Source organism: Teleopsis dalmanni, chromosome 1 (assembly GCF_002237135.1).
Source record: "Teleopsis dalmanni isolate 2A chromosome 1, ASM223713v2, whole genome shotgun sequence".
Classification (NCBI taxonomy): domain Eukaryota; kingdom Metazoa; phylum Arthropoda; class Insecta; order Diptera; family Diopsidae; genus Teleopsis; species Teleopsis dalmanni.
Genome location: NC_051846.1, coordinates 125,089,614 through 125,106,205, shown reverse-complemented (window position 1 = coordinate 125,106,205; position 16,592 = coordinate 125,089,614). Strand labels below are relative to the sequence as shown.

The 16,592-nt window shown below is 37.0% G+C and overlaps 1 protein-coding gene across 1 annotated transcript; it reads left to right on the top strand.

The window, feature by feature from the left end:
• The first annotated feature begins 13,211 nt into the window (after nucleotides 1–13,211).
• LOC119665942 lies at nucleotides 13,212–14,614 on the top strand. Its single transcript, XM_038075202.1, has 2 exons — nucleotides 13,212–13,484; nucleotides 13,601–14,614. The coding sequence occupies exons 1-2, from the start codon at nucleotides 13,212–13,214 to the stop codon at nucleotides 14,612–14,614; spliced, it is 1,287 nt and encodes a 428-aa protein (XP_037931130.1).
• The last annotated feature ends 1,978 nt before the right edge of the window (nucleotides 14,615–16,592 follow it).

Sequence of the window (16,592 nt, the reverse complement as noted above, 5' to 3'; positions counted from 1 at the left end):
CCGAAAGGTAATCTTTTAAATTCGTAATGACCATCATTTGTTGAAAAGGCGGTTTTTTGTCTTGAAGAGGCGTCAATTGGTATTTGATGAAATGAGCTGGTCATATCTAAAGTGGAAAAATACCTAGCTCTTCCAAGCTTATCGAGAACATCCTCCAAACGTGTTAAGGGGAATTTGTCGTTGACTATCCTTTCATTGAGTTTTCTGTAATCAATGACGAGTCTCCAATTCTTGTTATCGTTTGTTGATTTCTTAGGAACAAGCAAGATTGGTGAATTGTAGGGGCTTTTTGACGGTTGTATTATATCGTCTTGTAATAGTTTTCGAACTTGTGTTTTTATATCATCATTATGACAATGTGGTAATCGGTAATTTTTAATGTATATTGGATTATTGTCAGTTGTAGAGATGTGTTCTGTATAAAAATTGTTTGTAGATAATGGTTCTGATTCGAGTTGAAAAATGTGTTGGTATTTTGAAATTAGTGGAATTAGTGTTAGTGCATCTTCTTTCAGCTGTACCTTGTCAAGAATTTTAGCTAATCTTTGTTCAGTATAAATTTTTGATTTGTTATTTATACAGTAATAGTTATACAAAGGTTGTGACTTAATTTTTAAATCAGTTATGTTGATATCTGATTCGTTTGTATTTATCACATTTATGTGGCAAATTCCGTTTGCTGGTACTATGGTATTGGCCATGTACACTCCTTTGTTGATTTCGTTACTGAACAGAACAGAATCTGTATTAAAACGAATGTCTATAGGTAATATGTTTTGAGTTCTCGCTTTAACTGTAAATGTTTTAATATTTATTGGAATTGTTGTGGACTGTAAGTCCGAAGTTACTGTTAGAGAAAATGTGTAGTAATCTATATTACATTTAAAATGTGTTAAAAAATCTCTACCTATTATTCCATCCACCTCAATTGGGAAGTCTGTATCGACTACTGAGAATATGTGATTTAGAAATAATCCATCAAAATTTAGGCTTAGTTTTGAAATACCTAAAGATAACTTGTGACCATCTGTAATACCAGTTAATAAGCAAGTTGTGCTAGAATCAAAATTTAAATTGTAGTTATTTTTTATAATAGACACATCAGCACCAGTGTCAATTAAAAGCTTTAGACTTTTATCAATAGTATTGCAAAATACTATTACATAATTTGATATATTAGGGTTTATATTGAAAATTTTTAATGATGTACCAGAGGAGAATTCCCTAAGTTGTCCTCTGGTTCTGAGTAGTTTTCCTGGGCATTTAGTATCTGTACACGCCTGTTTCGGTTAGAGTTGAATTGACTCCTTGGATTCCGAGCTGTATTGTTGTATCCTGTTCTATTTCTATTCTCAACGTTTGACGTATTGTTGGGGTACGCGTTGTTTCTGTTTCTATTGAAGTTTCTCCCATTATTGCTTCTATTTTGAGAATTGTTGTTAATTCTCTGGTTATATTGGAATCTATTTTGATTCATTCTATGTTTGTCGTATCTTCTTTGACTATGAAAACGTTGTTGGGTGAAAAAGACTTGTTGTTGCATTGGTATATGCATATTTTCTGCAAACAATCTAGCTTCTGTAAAGGTCTTTGGTTGAGCTGCCTGTACAGTTTGTGAATAAACAGTATTTAATCCCTTTTTAAATGCTAACAATGCTGTTTCATCATTTACTAAAAATACGGCCTTTCCTTCCGGAGATGACTTCTTAAAATTATTCTTTAGTAATGTCGCATTGTTTAAATTCGCCAGAATGGTTGATATCTTTTCTGTATATTCGTGTATTTTCTGGTGAGGGCCTTGTTTTACTTCTGCTATCTTTTGGAGCAGTTGAGGTATGGTATCCTTTGATATGAAGTTCCTTTTTAGATTCTCTATTAGTTCAGGAAGTGAATCTGGAATTCCTACGGGGCTGACTTTGGCTCTTACTGAATGTTGTAACTTGCATTCTACTATAAAATCTAAAAATGCTTGTTTGTCAGAGTCAAGTAGGTTGTCATGAATTATATTCAATCTATGTATAAAATTGTTTAATTCTTCAACTTTACCGGTGAAAGTGGGTACTAGTTTTTCCACAGTTTCGTAATTTAATTTTTCCATGTTTGTGCTTGTAGCACTACTGTTTTCCTGGCTAACTATGTTTTCACTAGTAGACATACTTAATAAATATTGTTTAGTCAGGTTATATTTGTCGAAAAATGTCTCTGTTAATGAAGTTATAGTTTCAAACTTAGAAGTTGGGTAAATTGTTCTAACTTTACTTGACAGATATTCTAATCTTTTTAATTTTTCGGATACTGTAGTTTTTGAATATCCTCTTGAAGCAGATTTTTTTGCGTTTCTTAATATGATATGTATTTCAGATATACACTCAGATATAGTTTCCATTAACTAAACTAGTTGCTACTGTGTATTGGGGACATGAATATAGCTAACGATTTCTATGTAGGATCTATTTTATATTAAATTGAACGAAGTGAACGATAATACTGACACATGTGAACGAGTGAACGAGAGACAGAGATAAAAGATAAAAGAACTTTTATTTATATATATATTTATTATTATTTTAGTACATGATTTAATATAATTAAAAGTTTTTAGTAATTTTTATTTTCATACATGTAAAGTAATTTTATTTTCATACATTTTCATATATTTTATTTAATACTGTAATATAATATGTTACAGAAATATTATATAATTTTTACATAAAAAGAATATAATCTATTTCATCATTTTAAATTTTCAACATATTTTTAAACATTTGATGTTTGTTGTTGATGAACATGTTTGTGTACATAACTTTTGAAATATTTATTTATTCTAAATATTACATATACAATACATATTATAATTATAAGTGTTATTATGGCTACCTGTTGTTCCGGCATGTTGACTTCTAGAATCTGGTTCTGGTTGTTGTTGACTGTGTTTGTGTCAGGTGCATCCGCGGAAAACCAACCCATGATGTTTCAGCTGCAGATGAAAATGTTTTTCTTCTCTTTTTAATATATTTTAAAATATGCGTCGATAGTTGCAATGAAAAAATGTTTTATTTGTACACGAACACACGCTTGTAGATCGTTGGATCTTTCAGCTAATTAATTAATTTCACATATATATATAAATTTAAATTTATTTATTAATTGTTTTTGCCATTGAGATTTGGCATAGTTCACTTAGTTTTTAGTTGTATTCACATAATATGAAAATTTTAATATGAAAATTTTATTATTTTTTTTTTTTTGTTTATACGATTTTTAAAATTCACTTTCTATTCATTTAAATATATATAAATTTAAATTTATTTATTAATTGTTTTTGCCATTGAGATTTGGCATAGTTCACTTAGTTTTTAATTGTATTCACATAATATGAAAATTTTAATATGAAAATTTTATTATTTATATAAATTTATTTATTATTGCTTAGTCACTTAGTTTTTCTTAATTGTTATTTAATTAGTGGTCCTTGCCAACGAGATTTGGCAGGATCGCCATGTAAAGATATGGTTATACAAAAGAAAAGACGCGTCGTTTTGAGTGTCCAAAATAAGACTGATTTTTATTAATTTTTATTCTTAAGTCTAACATTGTTTTTTAATATTAATTTCCAATAGAATCTTATGTATTGATTCTATTGGTTATTACTTATCATACTTGCGTCTAATTGGTTAACCCAAATTAGACGTATATACTATTCTTACAAACATAACTTATCAATAAATGGTGTACTATTAACAAATGCAATTGTTCCACATATGGTTTCACTTGAAACCGTTTATTCTATTGACACAGTTTTGACTTATGCATATTGCACATATGGTGCAATGTGCGGCTCAGTTATTTGTCATCAAAGAAATGACAAAATAAAGGCTCATATTACTTGACAATAGTTTGTCATAAATTTTATCAAAAATAGAACTGTGTCAATGTTTACTTTAAAATAAGTGGAACAATTGAATGTTTTGTGATATGTGTGGTCTCATACCCATATCACATTACACTAAAATAATACAATATTAATCAACTTATATAATAAACAAAATTAACACATTAATAATACATTAATATGTCGATAATAATTTATTTCAATATAAACTACTATAGTTTTCCAATTTACAACATTAATGTGATGTATTCGTTATTTAGTTTTTTGCTATATGGTTGTTTTCATCCAGCTCATTCATGATGCTTAATAAGTTAAAATTAGTAGTCGCCTTCTCATTGCCACACTTTAGGATTCCATTTTTGCTCCATTTGCACCACTTGTTTCCAATGCGTATTCTATCATCTGGAACGAGCACCTTGTGCGAACGATTTATTGAGAGAATTTTTTTCTTATTAAGAGAAGAGCTTTTGTGACAGCTTCTTTGGGTGGCAGCTGATCTGTTAGGCCTTTGAAAATTAGGTTTTTTTCTTATTGGCATCAATTAGCCGCATCAGTTCTTCGTGGTCGGTTTGTTTTTCATGTTCCTATTTAATTATTTTTTCTTTTAAAGTTTTATTTTCCTCTGAAAGCATTTCGACTGTACGATTAAGGCTGATTATATTTGTGTTAACAGCCTCTAAATCGGATTTAGTAGCAATATCTCTCAATTTTTCATCTAGAATGCTCACCATTGTTTTTTGTATGTCCTGTAATAGCTCCGACACATCCATACTGCCAACAGATTGTAGGTCACCTTTGTTAGGTGACACCTCTGAGATAGTACGTTTTGCTGCTGAGTCAGACATTGTATCGATCATTAATTTGGTGGATTTGGATGGAGGGCTTCTTCTAATAGGCATTATATTTTTCGTAGTCGATTTCTTGACAAAAATCTTTTTAGATTGTTAAATGAACGCGGTTTAAAACGTAAATTATTAGGTTTCTAAATAGGTTTTTAAATGTTGTTTACCAATATTTAATTTAATAAATTTAATTGTTTACTTTCCGCACTCTGTATTATGCAACCGGTCGCTTCGAACGTTCAACTCAAACTCATATTATTAAAGATTCAAACACAAAGTTTTATTTGTAATTAATTAAATTACAATTTTGTAATTCCAAAATATTACAATGTAATTTACACTGTTAAAATATTCTCCGCTATTCAAAACTTGTTTGTCAAAAATTTGCACGTAATAGAATTCATATTATAAAATGTAAAATTTACTAAGATTCCACTTCTAAAAATTGTTAAGAAAATTTTTTTAACACTTAAATAATTTATAAAATTTATGGAGGTTTAATAAATTTGCTTTTCTAAACAAGCACCAATGTTTACATTTCGCACTGTTAGAATATTTTTCGCTATTCAAAACTTGTTTGTCAAAAATTTGTGCACACACTTTTGCTTTATACAATAGTAATGGAATTCATATTATAAAATGTAAAAATTTATTTAGATTCCACTTGTAATATTTGTTAATAAATTTTTTAACACTTAAACAATTTATAAAATTTATGAAGGTTTAATAAATTTGCTTTTCTAAACAAGCACCCATGTTTACTTCGAGAAAGTTATTGCGGTGGATAGGTAGCTGTAGATGTAGTGGAAGATTTTCCCTAATCAGCATAATTTGCCCACTAAACTGTTGTAGAGTTAACAGAAGAGGATTTATTTTATCGTGATGGCTGTCGATTACGACTTCCATAATTGGTAAGTGAACCCGTTGCAGGTTGGACATCGTCATGAACAATTGCATTGTCCTCTGCGGGATAGGGGTTAGAATATTCCCGCGGTAAGGCATGCCTGTCGTACGAGATGACTAAAATCCAGACAGGCGTCGGAGGGTGTGGCTTAAAAGGTCACAATAACCCTGAGAAGCTCATGAGCTGAGCCTTGCTTTTGTTTTTTGTGTTTGAAAAAGTAAGTCGCGTTCGTGGTGCGCTCCGTGTTTTTTCGAAGTGAAACCTAGTAAAAGACTTGTCATTAAATGCGAAAGTACCAAAAAATATAATATAATATCATAATTAGTTAAAGAACTTGCCGAAAGTGCCGAAATATCGCGCCCGCGGTGTTATTTTATTAATTGATTAGATTTTTTTTTTTATAATATTCCGAACGGAAAATCAAAAACATAAAACAAAAAATAACATTCACCTAATATTTGTTATTTGATATTTTATTACACATATACAATCAGCTGATATAGACAGCATAGTGTTGCAAAACTACTAAACTAGTGCACAATTTTTGGCTTTACATCGTGTAAAAAAATATTATTGTGTAATTCAATTTGTCAGCTCTAATAGCGTAGTTGTAAGTTATTTTCTTTTTATATATATATCAACTAACAAAAACTACGCAAAGAACTTAATCTAATATGAATCCGCAGCAACCTCCACTTTATGGTGGAGGAAAAGTATCAAAATTTAAAGAGAAAGCCGAAAGTAGTGCTATATCTAAATATATAGAAAAAATAAACAATATGGAGCAGCTATGTCTTCAACTTAGAAATGAGATAGAAGTTCTGAAAAAAGAAAATGAGTTGCTTAAAGGTTCTCCATTACCTGTTACCCAAAAGTCTGAGAATGTGCACAATCAAATTGTATACGAAACTGATGAAGATGAACTTGCGAAAGAAACGGAGTGGATCTTTAAGAAAAGGCCCGCTAAGAAGAGAAAACCTAATCGCTCTCCTGACTCCATATCTCCTTCCAAGGACAAAAATATGGCATCAGTTTATGCAATTAAGAATGCCTCAGCAGACCAAAAATCATCACGTCCACCGCCAATTATGGTCTCAGAAGGAATGAACTACTCAGATCTCCTTCTCATTGCTAAAAACAACTGTAAAGAAGAATTTTCTATCAAACTTTTAAATAGTACTTTGTACAAAATCAGTACATCTGAGGTTAATGACTACAGATCAATAACAAAAGCACTATCTACGCAAAAAATTGTTGGTATTCTTATGAAAATAAACAACTGCGTCCGATAAAAGTAATAGCTAAACACCTTCCAAAGTCATGTGACCCGTCTGAGATTGTAACTGATCTGCAAGAGAAAGGATTGAACATTCTAAATGCGGTAAATAAGTGGAAGCCCTTCTCAAAAGAGCCACTCGACATGTTTATGCTCACATTTGATGCGTCCGAAGATATTAAGAAAATACACGAAATCAAAACTATATTGAATTGTGTTATTAAAATAGAAACAATAAAGCGGTCGAGACAAATACCACAATGTAAAACATGTCAAGAATATGGTCACACTCAAAACTATTGTGGCAAAATAGCCCGATGTGTTAAATGTGCCGGCAACCATAAGACAATAGAATGCAAAAAGCCTGATGAGCAACAACCTAAATGCTGCAACTGCGGAGAAGAACATCCGGCCAATTACAGAGGTTGTGTAGTGGCTAAGGAGCTCCAAAAACAAAGAAATAAAATAATTCAAGAGAAGAATGGAAATCTCCAGCGAAATAAAGTGACCAAAAATCAACATAATAATAAACCATCTGATTTAATAAACAAAAACTTAAAACCTACTAACAAAAACAATTCAACGTACGCTGAAATGGTGCGATCCAACGCCCAGCCTGATGAAAATCATAAAATTCTTAACCAAATATTAGAAATATTAACTCTACAAGAAAGCTACTATAAAATGTTAGATAAGAGGCTTACTAAGTTAGAACAAAAAAGATAACTTAATTAATAATGTCAAGTTTACTAAAAATAATGCTTTGGAACTCTAATGGTTTACTCAAACATTTTAGAGAGCTTGAACTTGTTTTAGCAGCCAGAGAAATAGATGTTTGCCTTATTACTGAAACGCATTTCACACATCATTTATACCTAAAATTTAAAAACTACGAGTTTCATCACGTAGTACATCCCAGTAATTACGCTCGAGGAGGTAGTGGAATCTTAATTCGGAAATCTCATAAGTATTTCGTATCCAAAATAATCTCCAATGAAGAATTTCAGGCGATAACCATTACGCTTGATCTGCAATGTAAATTACAAATTACTTCTGTCTACAGCCCGCCAAGACACAAAATTAAAACAGAGCAGTACTTACAGCTTATTGAAATGCACAAACACCGCTTCATCATGGGCGGTGACTTCAATGCAAAGCATACGCACTGGGGTTCTCGTCTAATCACAACCAAGGGGAGAGAACTTCTAAAAGCGATACAACAAACTGGCTGTGAATGCATGTCATCCAGAAACCCTACGTATTGGCCAACTGATACTGAAAAAATACCAGACCTCCTTGATTTCTTCATCATAAAGCAAGTCTCGACATACAATCTTAAAATCGAAGACGGAACCGAACTTAACTCTGACCACTCCCCGGTATACCTTACTACATATGGCTCTCCTATTGTTAACAACGAGACGACTAAAATTGTCAATAAGTCAACTGACTGGAATTACTTTAGAACATTCCTTTCTAATAATATTTCGGCTTCGACTGAAATTTCCGATGAAGGCGATGTGGAGTTCGAAATTATGGACCTTACAAGAAAGCTTCAACAAGCCGCGTGGTTCAGCACTCCTATATGGAAGAAATCAAACTGTCCGCATAGATATCCAATGGCCATATTAGAACTACTACAAAAAAAACGTAAAATAAGGAAAAAGTGGCAACATTCGAGATCCCCAGCAGTTAAAGCTAATTTAAATAGGCTGACTAAAGAACTTACCTTTGAGATCAAGCGCTTTAAAAATAAACAATTCCATTCATACTTGTCTGATTTGACCAATGATCGCAGCACAGATTACTCCTTGTGGAAATGCACTCGAAATATAAAACGTCCAGCCTCTCATAACGCACCAATAAGACCTTCACTAGCCAATGGGCCAATAGTGATAAAGAAAAAGCTGAACTTTTTTCTGAACATTTAACAAAAGTATTCTCTATTTCTGGTAGTGAGAATAGTGTTGAAACTTGTTATCTGGGTACTAATAGCATAAACAATTTGCCGCCAACTAGCGAGCTTGAAGTAATGATGATAATAAAGAACGAACTTAAGCTAAAAAAAACACCAGGATATGATCTCATAACTGCAGCTAACTGCATAGTTAAAGTTACTAACATCTTCAATGCTGTTCTACGATTGAAATTTCTCCTTTCGTTGTGGAAGGTCTCAGAAATTATTATGGTCCTTAAACCGGGGAAAGATGCAAACGAGGTTAGCTCCTATAGGCCAATAGCTCTCCTACCTGTGCTTTCAAAAGTATTTGAAAAAATTATGCTTAAACGGATGTTGCCTTTACTTGAACAACAGCAGACCATACCTATGCATCAATTTGGATTCAGGTGTAATCACTCGACCATTGATCAAGTCCACAGAATCACAAACGTAATCGAAACTGCCCTTGAGGAAAAGAAAGTATGTTCAGCAGTATTTTTAGACGTATCCCAGGCTTTCGACAAAGTTTGGCATACAGGTCTACTAACAAAAATAAGAGACATTTTTCCGTTGGAGTATTTCGATATGGTTTCTTCTTATTTGACCAATCGTTACTTCCGTGTTAAGCATGGAAACGATTACAGTGAACTCCAAAAAATCAACGCTGGGGTACCACAAGGCAGTGTACTTGGTCCTTTGTTATATTTAATATACACACATGATTTACCAACGAGCTCAGCGACGTTTACAGCGACGTTCGCTGACGATACAGCTGTTCTAGCGATTGGAGATGATGAACTAACAGCAGCCAGGCGTCTGCAGTCTTCTGTCAATGACATTATCGCTTGGGCTGAAAAGTGGAAAATAAAACTTAACCACTATAAATCAGTTCACGTCAACTTTACAAACCGAAATATCAGATTTATGCCCCTCTACATTGATGGAATACAAATTCCACATTCTAATACGGCTAAGTACCTCGGTATGACATTGGATGCAAAGCTGAGATGGAATGAACATGTAAAAAAAAAGAGAGATGAACTGAATATAAAATACAGATCAATCAAATGGCTTATTGAAAAGAAGTCGAAACTGTCACTTCATAACAAGCTTTTAATTTACAAACAAATATTGAAACCAATTTGGACATATGGTATTCAGCTCTGGGGATGCGCTAGCAGCACACATGTTGAAACCATACAAAAATTCCAAAACGTTATGTTAAGGGGTGTGGCAAATGCACCATGGTACGTAAGGAACTCTGATCTGCATCGTGATCTAGGGATAAATACGGTGGTGGAAGAAATACAGCGAAATGCAAGAATGCACCTGCAGCGACTGTACTCTCATCCGAATGATGAAGCTAACGAACTGGCGTCAATAGAGCCAACACGTCGCCTTAAGCGTCTAAAACCTTGTGATCTTTGGTCGCAACCTGTCCGAAATGCGTGATAAATGAACTTGCGTGATTTCTAATTAAATTCTTTATAATTGTTGATTAAAATTGTTTGTTAGCTTATTATATTGTTAGCTAGTTACTCTTATAAAATTTATTTAATCAAATAAAATAAATTTATATATACAAAAAAAAAAAAAAAAATGAGCTGAGCCGAGTAGACACCGGCTCTAAGTAAGCGTCCACCATCCCGGGATGGCAACGAGGGACATCCAAGTGCGTGGAGAGTGGTTAAGCAGCTGCGCACCATCGAGGGACACAGGAGAGTGCACTGTTCCAAGAGCGGGTAGTTGCACCATCGATGAAGTTCTTTCGTGCTCAACGTAAAAACTATGCTAGACATGAAAGTTGGAAAAATGCATGCCAAAACAGGCAATGCATTTGCAGATAAGTATAATTAGGAATTCAGGGTTTAAACACTCATCAGGATCGAGCCCAGTAAGATCCTGATTATGGCATACTGGAAGAAATTTACAGCAATGATGATTTTCGGGCTGGTGGATGTGGTATTCTGTTACTTGAGTATATGAGAGTGACATTGCATAGAAATGGTTTCAGTTTAATGCCACACCTTCCTCCGTCCTTATAAACTTGGCAAGTCTCCAAGTACGTTCGATGTCTCGTCACCATTGAGTTGGTGGTATAGGTTCAGTTAAGAGTACTCCTGACCTGCGCCAGATCCTGAACACAATCTCCCATAAGGAATTGTGTCAACCCTCGCATGGCCTTCCTGTTTTGCATAGATAACCATGGGGATCGTCATGAGCGACTATACAATCGAACATCGATAGCGGCTAGGAGTTTGGACCCAAAAAACATGAATAATAACAAAACACAAATGTCAACGGAAATGCCAGTACAAGATGGTGTGAATGTACAAGTGCCAATACAAGATGGCCTAAGGAAGTCTGCAATGAACGAGGGCACGTCAAAGCAAGCCATAAATCGGCAAAGAAATGTCTCGACGGACATTAAAGAGGGCGTTCATGAACTGCAAATGCAGTTTGATTTGATGACCGTTTTCCACCAAAGTTGGGTTAAGGCAGTAGAAAAAAGAGAAAAACTGCGAAAAGAAACTATTCTGACTGCCACACCGAATGTGCAACGACAAAAGCGTGTGGCAACAAGTCCAGTGGCGCAAACAACAGAGAATGAGAGCGCCAAAAAAATTCGAGAAGACAGATCCGGAGAATGGCAAACCGTAAACCGGAAGAAGCCTAAAAGCCCAAACGCAAACGGGAAACACAAAAATGATACCCCTGCCACCTCGAAGTGACAAGTAAAAACAGCTGCCGACACGAAGAAACAGTCAAAGACCACGAGGAAGATAGAGGCAGAAGCAAGGAGGACCAGATCAAACAAGGACAGGGGTCCGAAGACAGAAGCCGTCCTTATAAAACCGACAGGAAGCCAAACATAAGCGGATATTTTAAAAAACCATCGTTCGAACGTCAAGCCGGGCGATTCGGAAGTCAAAATTCGCGCAGTTCGGAAGACAATGTCGGGAGCTATGTTACTAGAGCTTGATAAAGGGACAAAGGCAAGACTGCTGAAGTTGAAGAAGCAGTCAAATGAATCCTTCCAAATGGAATTCATCGATTGAAAGCCATGGTCACTGAACCGAATAATCGAGAATTGGTCAGAGCTTATGTGCAACTCCCAACTACAGCAGCGGAAAAGCTTCTCGAAGCAGGCTCAATCACTATTGGATTGATCAGAGCGAAAATGCGGTTGCGCACTAAACTAAGCGCTGTTTCAGGTGCCATGGCGTAGGACATATTCAAAGAAACTGCAAGGGTCCAGACAGAACGAATCTTTGCATCAAATGTGGAGAACCTGGACACAAATTAAAGGATTGCACGAACCCTCCAAAGTGCTGCATATGTTCTGACGCTGGCCTTAAAACCGTTGATCACATCGCCGCATCTGGCAAATGTACATCGGTTAAAACTCAAAAATGACACGACTTCTGCAAGCAAACATGCACCGAAGCAAGACAGCAGAGGCCCTCCTATTACAACTCGTGCATGAACGGAACGTGGGTGTTGTCATAATCAGCGAACAGTTTAGAGAAATCAATAGTGGTGCCTACTTGGCTGATAGCAGTGGAACAGCAGCCATTTGGCTTCCATGCGCTGAAAACTTCCCTTTTTTGGTTAGCGGTGCTGGAGACAGATACGTTTGGGTGCAAAACCGCAACGTCACCCTTATGAGCGGCTACCTATCACCTAACGACAGCATCGGCGAGTTCCAAACAAAACTTAACGCAATCGAGGATTGCGCCACCCAATCAGGCGGCAACTTCATCATAGCGGGTGACAACAACTCCAAGGCTATCGAATGGGGTATGACGACCACAAACTCTAGAGGTAGGCGAGTCCTCGATATGGCAGCCAGATTAGGGCTGGTAGTAGCAAACAGGGGAACGGTTCCCACCTTCCGCAGACTGGGATGCGAAAGCACAATCCCAGACATCACGTTAGTGTCAGAGAGGACAGCGAGTACGCTAAAGAGATGGTCAGTTCTGGAGGACTTCACAGGCAGTGACCACCAATACATCTGGTTCACCGTCGAACTACTTAGCAGGCCAAATGGAACTCCGGAAGAAAATCTACCCGCAAAACTGAATCGAAATATTTTTCTCGAGGTGTTTGATGAGAGGATGATGAGAAACGCTGGAGGGAGAGACGCCAGAAGCATGGTCCGCCACACAATGCAAAGCATAACACAGGCTGGTGGACTGGTGGACTGATGAAATAGCCGAACTTCGAAGGGTCTGCCTCCAAATGCGGAGGAGAATGACTAGGGCCAGAACCCGAAGTAACGCCGCGGAAGAAATTGAAGCACTGAAAGCGGCGGAGAAAGCGTTAAAGCTTGCTATCCACAAAAGTAAGAAAAGAAAATGGAGGTGCGTAACGACGTAAATAACGACCCATGGGGACTTGGCTACAAGATCGTTATGCGGAAACTAGGAACTTTGGCATCAATTCCTGATCTGGAAGAAAGTATGATGGATAATATCGTAAATTCTCTCTTTCCGGACCATGAAGAGCGAAGAGATCCCGAAAGGACCTTCATGGACGACCCACCATTTTTCACGGAATATGAACTTAAAGCCGCCGCACGTTCTTTGAAGAACAACAAGGCTCCAGGACCAGATGGTGTTCCATCAGAGGTAATTAAACTGATAGCAGATGACCGCCCGCAACTCCTGCTTGAAATGTTTAATTCTTGCCTGAAGGAAGGAATCTTTCCAGAGGTTTGGAAAAAACAGCAACTAACTCTGATCAGCAAAGAAAAGGGCATCCCCGAGATGCCGAACGCATACCGTCCGCTTTGTATGCTCGACACATCAGGGAAATTGCTGGAGCGACTGCTAAAACCGCGCATAGCAGAATCCATCGAATCGCTGCACAGCGTGGCAATGCTTACTCGAAGCGCATAGTCCTTCTGGCGGCTCTAGACATCCGTAATGCGTTCAACAGCCTACAATGGGTTGATGTGATCAACGCCCTAGCAAGGCGCTTTAGTACACCTATGTACCTAATGCAAATGATTCGCAGTTACCTTAGCGATAGAGAGCTTCTCTACCACACACGGAACGGCATGAAAACCAAGAAGATTTCTTTCGGTGCAGCACAGGGCTCCGTTCTCGGCCCCGATCTATGGAATGCGAGCTATGACGAAATATTCTCCATCGAAATGCCAGACAACGTTCACCTAGTCGGCTTTGCTTATGATGTAGCTGCAGTCATCACAGCTCGAAATATGCACGAGGCACAACTCAAACTGCAACAGGTGGTGAAACGCACGATGGCTTGCATGGACGACCGTGGCCTGAAACTAGCAACCGAGAAGACTGAATTGATCTTACTAACGAAGCGGCAAATACCCTTGGAAATCGAAATGCAGGTCTGGGACTCGACCATAAAAACATCCAAGGTAATGAAATATCTGGGCATCCATCTGGACTCTAGGATGTCGTATCGGGCTCAGATAAATCATGCTGTCGAAAAACCTTCAAAGGCCTCAGCGTCCCTTAGAAAGCTGATGGCAAACGTTGGTGGACCAACAGAAGGTAAACGAAAATTGCTTATGGCAGTAGTGAACGCAGTACTACTCTACGGTTCGGAAGTATTGTCAAACACCTTACAGATTAATCAGAAGCGCAATGCGCTCCAAAAAGTCCCGAGAACAGCCGCACTCAGAGTAACATCAGCTTACCGAACTGTATACGGCGCAGCGGTTCTTGTGATCAGCAGCCCAATGCCCATCGACTTCTTGAACGAAGGTGAGCATATTTAGGCCGCCAAAACAACGACAACAACAGCGTGAGCACAAGCTACCGAGAACACACAATGCAAGAATGGCAGAGCAGATGGAGCAACGAAATAGTGGTAGGTGGACTGCAAGACTAATCCCCGATTTAGTGGTATGGACGACAAGAAAGTTCGGCGAGGTCAACTATTACTTGACGCAACTCCTCTCTGGGCACGGATACTTCGGCATGTACCTGTACCGGATGAACATTCGCGAAGAACAGAGTCGTATTTACGACGCAGAAGTCGATGACGCAGAACACATATTCTTCGAATGCATTATATGGTCAACCGAGAGAGCCAGCCTAGAAGCACAGATTGGCGGCATGTGGACCACGGAAAACGTAGTACCTTTACTATTGGCAAGTGAGAGCAACTGGTCCGTGGTGGCGAGGCACGTGGAGGCAGTACTGCGTGGAAAAAAGAGGCGCCTGGACGCAGGTACAACAGCAGCGTCGTAAGATTATATCTTACATACAGGATGTGCATGACCTGAAGCAATACCTAGTGGTGGTTCTGGGTCATGTACTTCGTCCTGGAAAGGGGAGATTTTTAGCATGTCAGCGACTAGCGCGAACCGTGCACTACCCACAGAAAGACGTTTCTGCGGGTGTGTGTAGACATTTTTTGTTCCCCAGTTTCAAAAAAAAAAAAAATGAACGATTGCACCGACAGCATAATTATGTTTTGTGTTACGTGGATATCGTTCATTGACTCATCTGAATACAATAATTTATTCATGAACTTTTCTATTTCATTTTAGCTTGCATGTTTAATTTGTTTCTTCTTAATTCTGTTGATTGCAGAGTCAACGAGTGACGTTTGATTTTTAATGAGTCGTTCCAGGTGATTATCGTTCCTTTTAAGACCAAGCACAATAGCTTGACATTTGTGTTGCATAGTTTAAATCGAGAACATCAAACAATGAATTGGCAAAATTTACAACAATGTCTATAGCTCCTCTTGCGATTCTTTTTTTAACAGAGAGAAGATTAAGTTTCATTTGTTGTTCCGGTCCGATCCGCTGAAAATAGTTGAGTAAGACCTTGCATGCCATGTTATTCAATGCCTTGTCGCAAAATTTTGCAACGCTTTTGTTCCATCAGTTAAAGTGTTCATTTGTTGTTGATATGGGGAAATGTCAAAATATACAGTCATTTTCCAATCAACAGACATGAGTTGGACTAGATTTAGTTGTTCAGAATAAATGACAGGTTTATTGTTGAAATGATGTTTATTGATGGGACTACATAGAACAATTGACAAAATGAGTAAAGTTACAATGGTAAGCAGCAATCCTGGGTTCAAACATGACCGTTTGTTGTCCAATTGACTAATAATTCAGATTTTCTGATGCTTACGAGCATCGACACTGGATTCAATTTTCTTTTCTGGACCTTCAGGAAATAATAAAGCTAATTTAAGCACCGGTGTTTTAAATATTCCCTTCTTTGATTGAATGTCACAAACTCTCACCAATCCATCTTCGCCTTTCTAAACCTTGATGATGCGTCCCAACGACCATTGCAGAACTGGGAAATTGTCTTCCTTGAGGATTACTATCGTATTCATCTGTATGTTGCTGGTTTGGCAGGTCCAGCGCTGCCAAAAACTGTATTTTAGCTCTGATACCAGTTGTCAACGTTGAAGTACTTTTTCTTTAGGGTCATATGCATTCACATTCACGCTTGAAGTGATTTCCTACTAAAAAGTGACCTGGAGTGATTGTGTGGTGTGAAGCTTTTAAATAAAAGAATAATTTGTAAGTAAAAGTATTTACATATTAATCATTGCATCCGTTCGGTATGCATGTCTGAATTAGAATGTGTACTTATGCTCTGCTTCATAAGCTTAAAGCTAAACTTAACATACAAAAACAGCTTACGTTTAGACTTATTATGTATCTAAGGGAATGGTAAAGCATGCATATATCAAATCTTATCGCACATAGCGTGGTTTTAAAT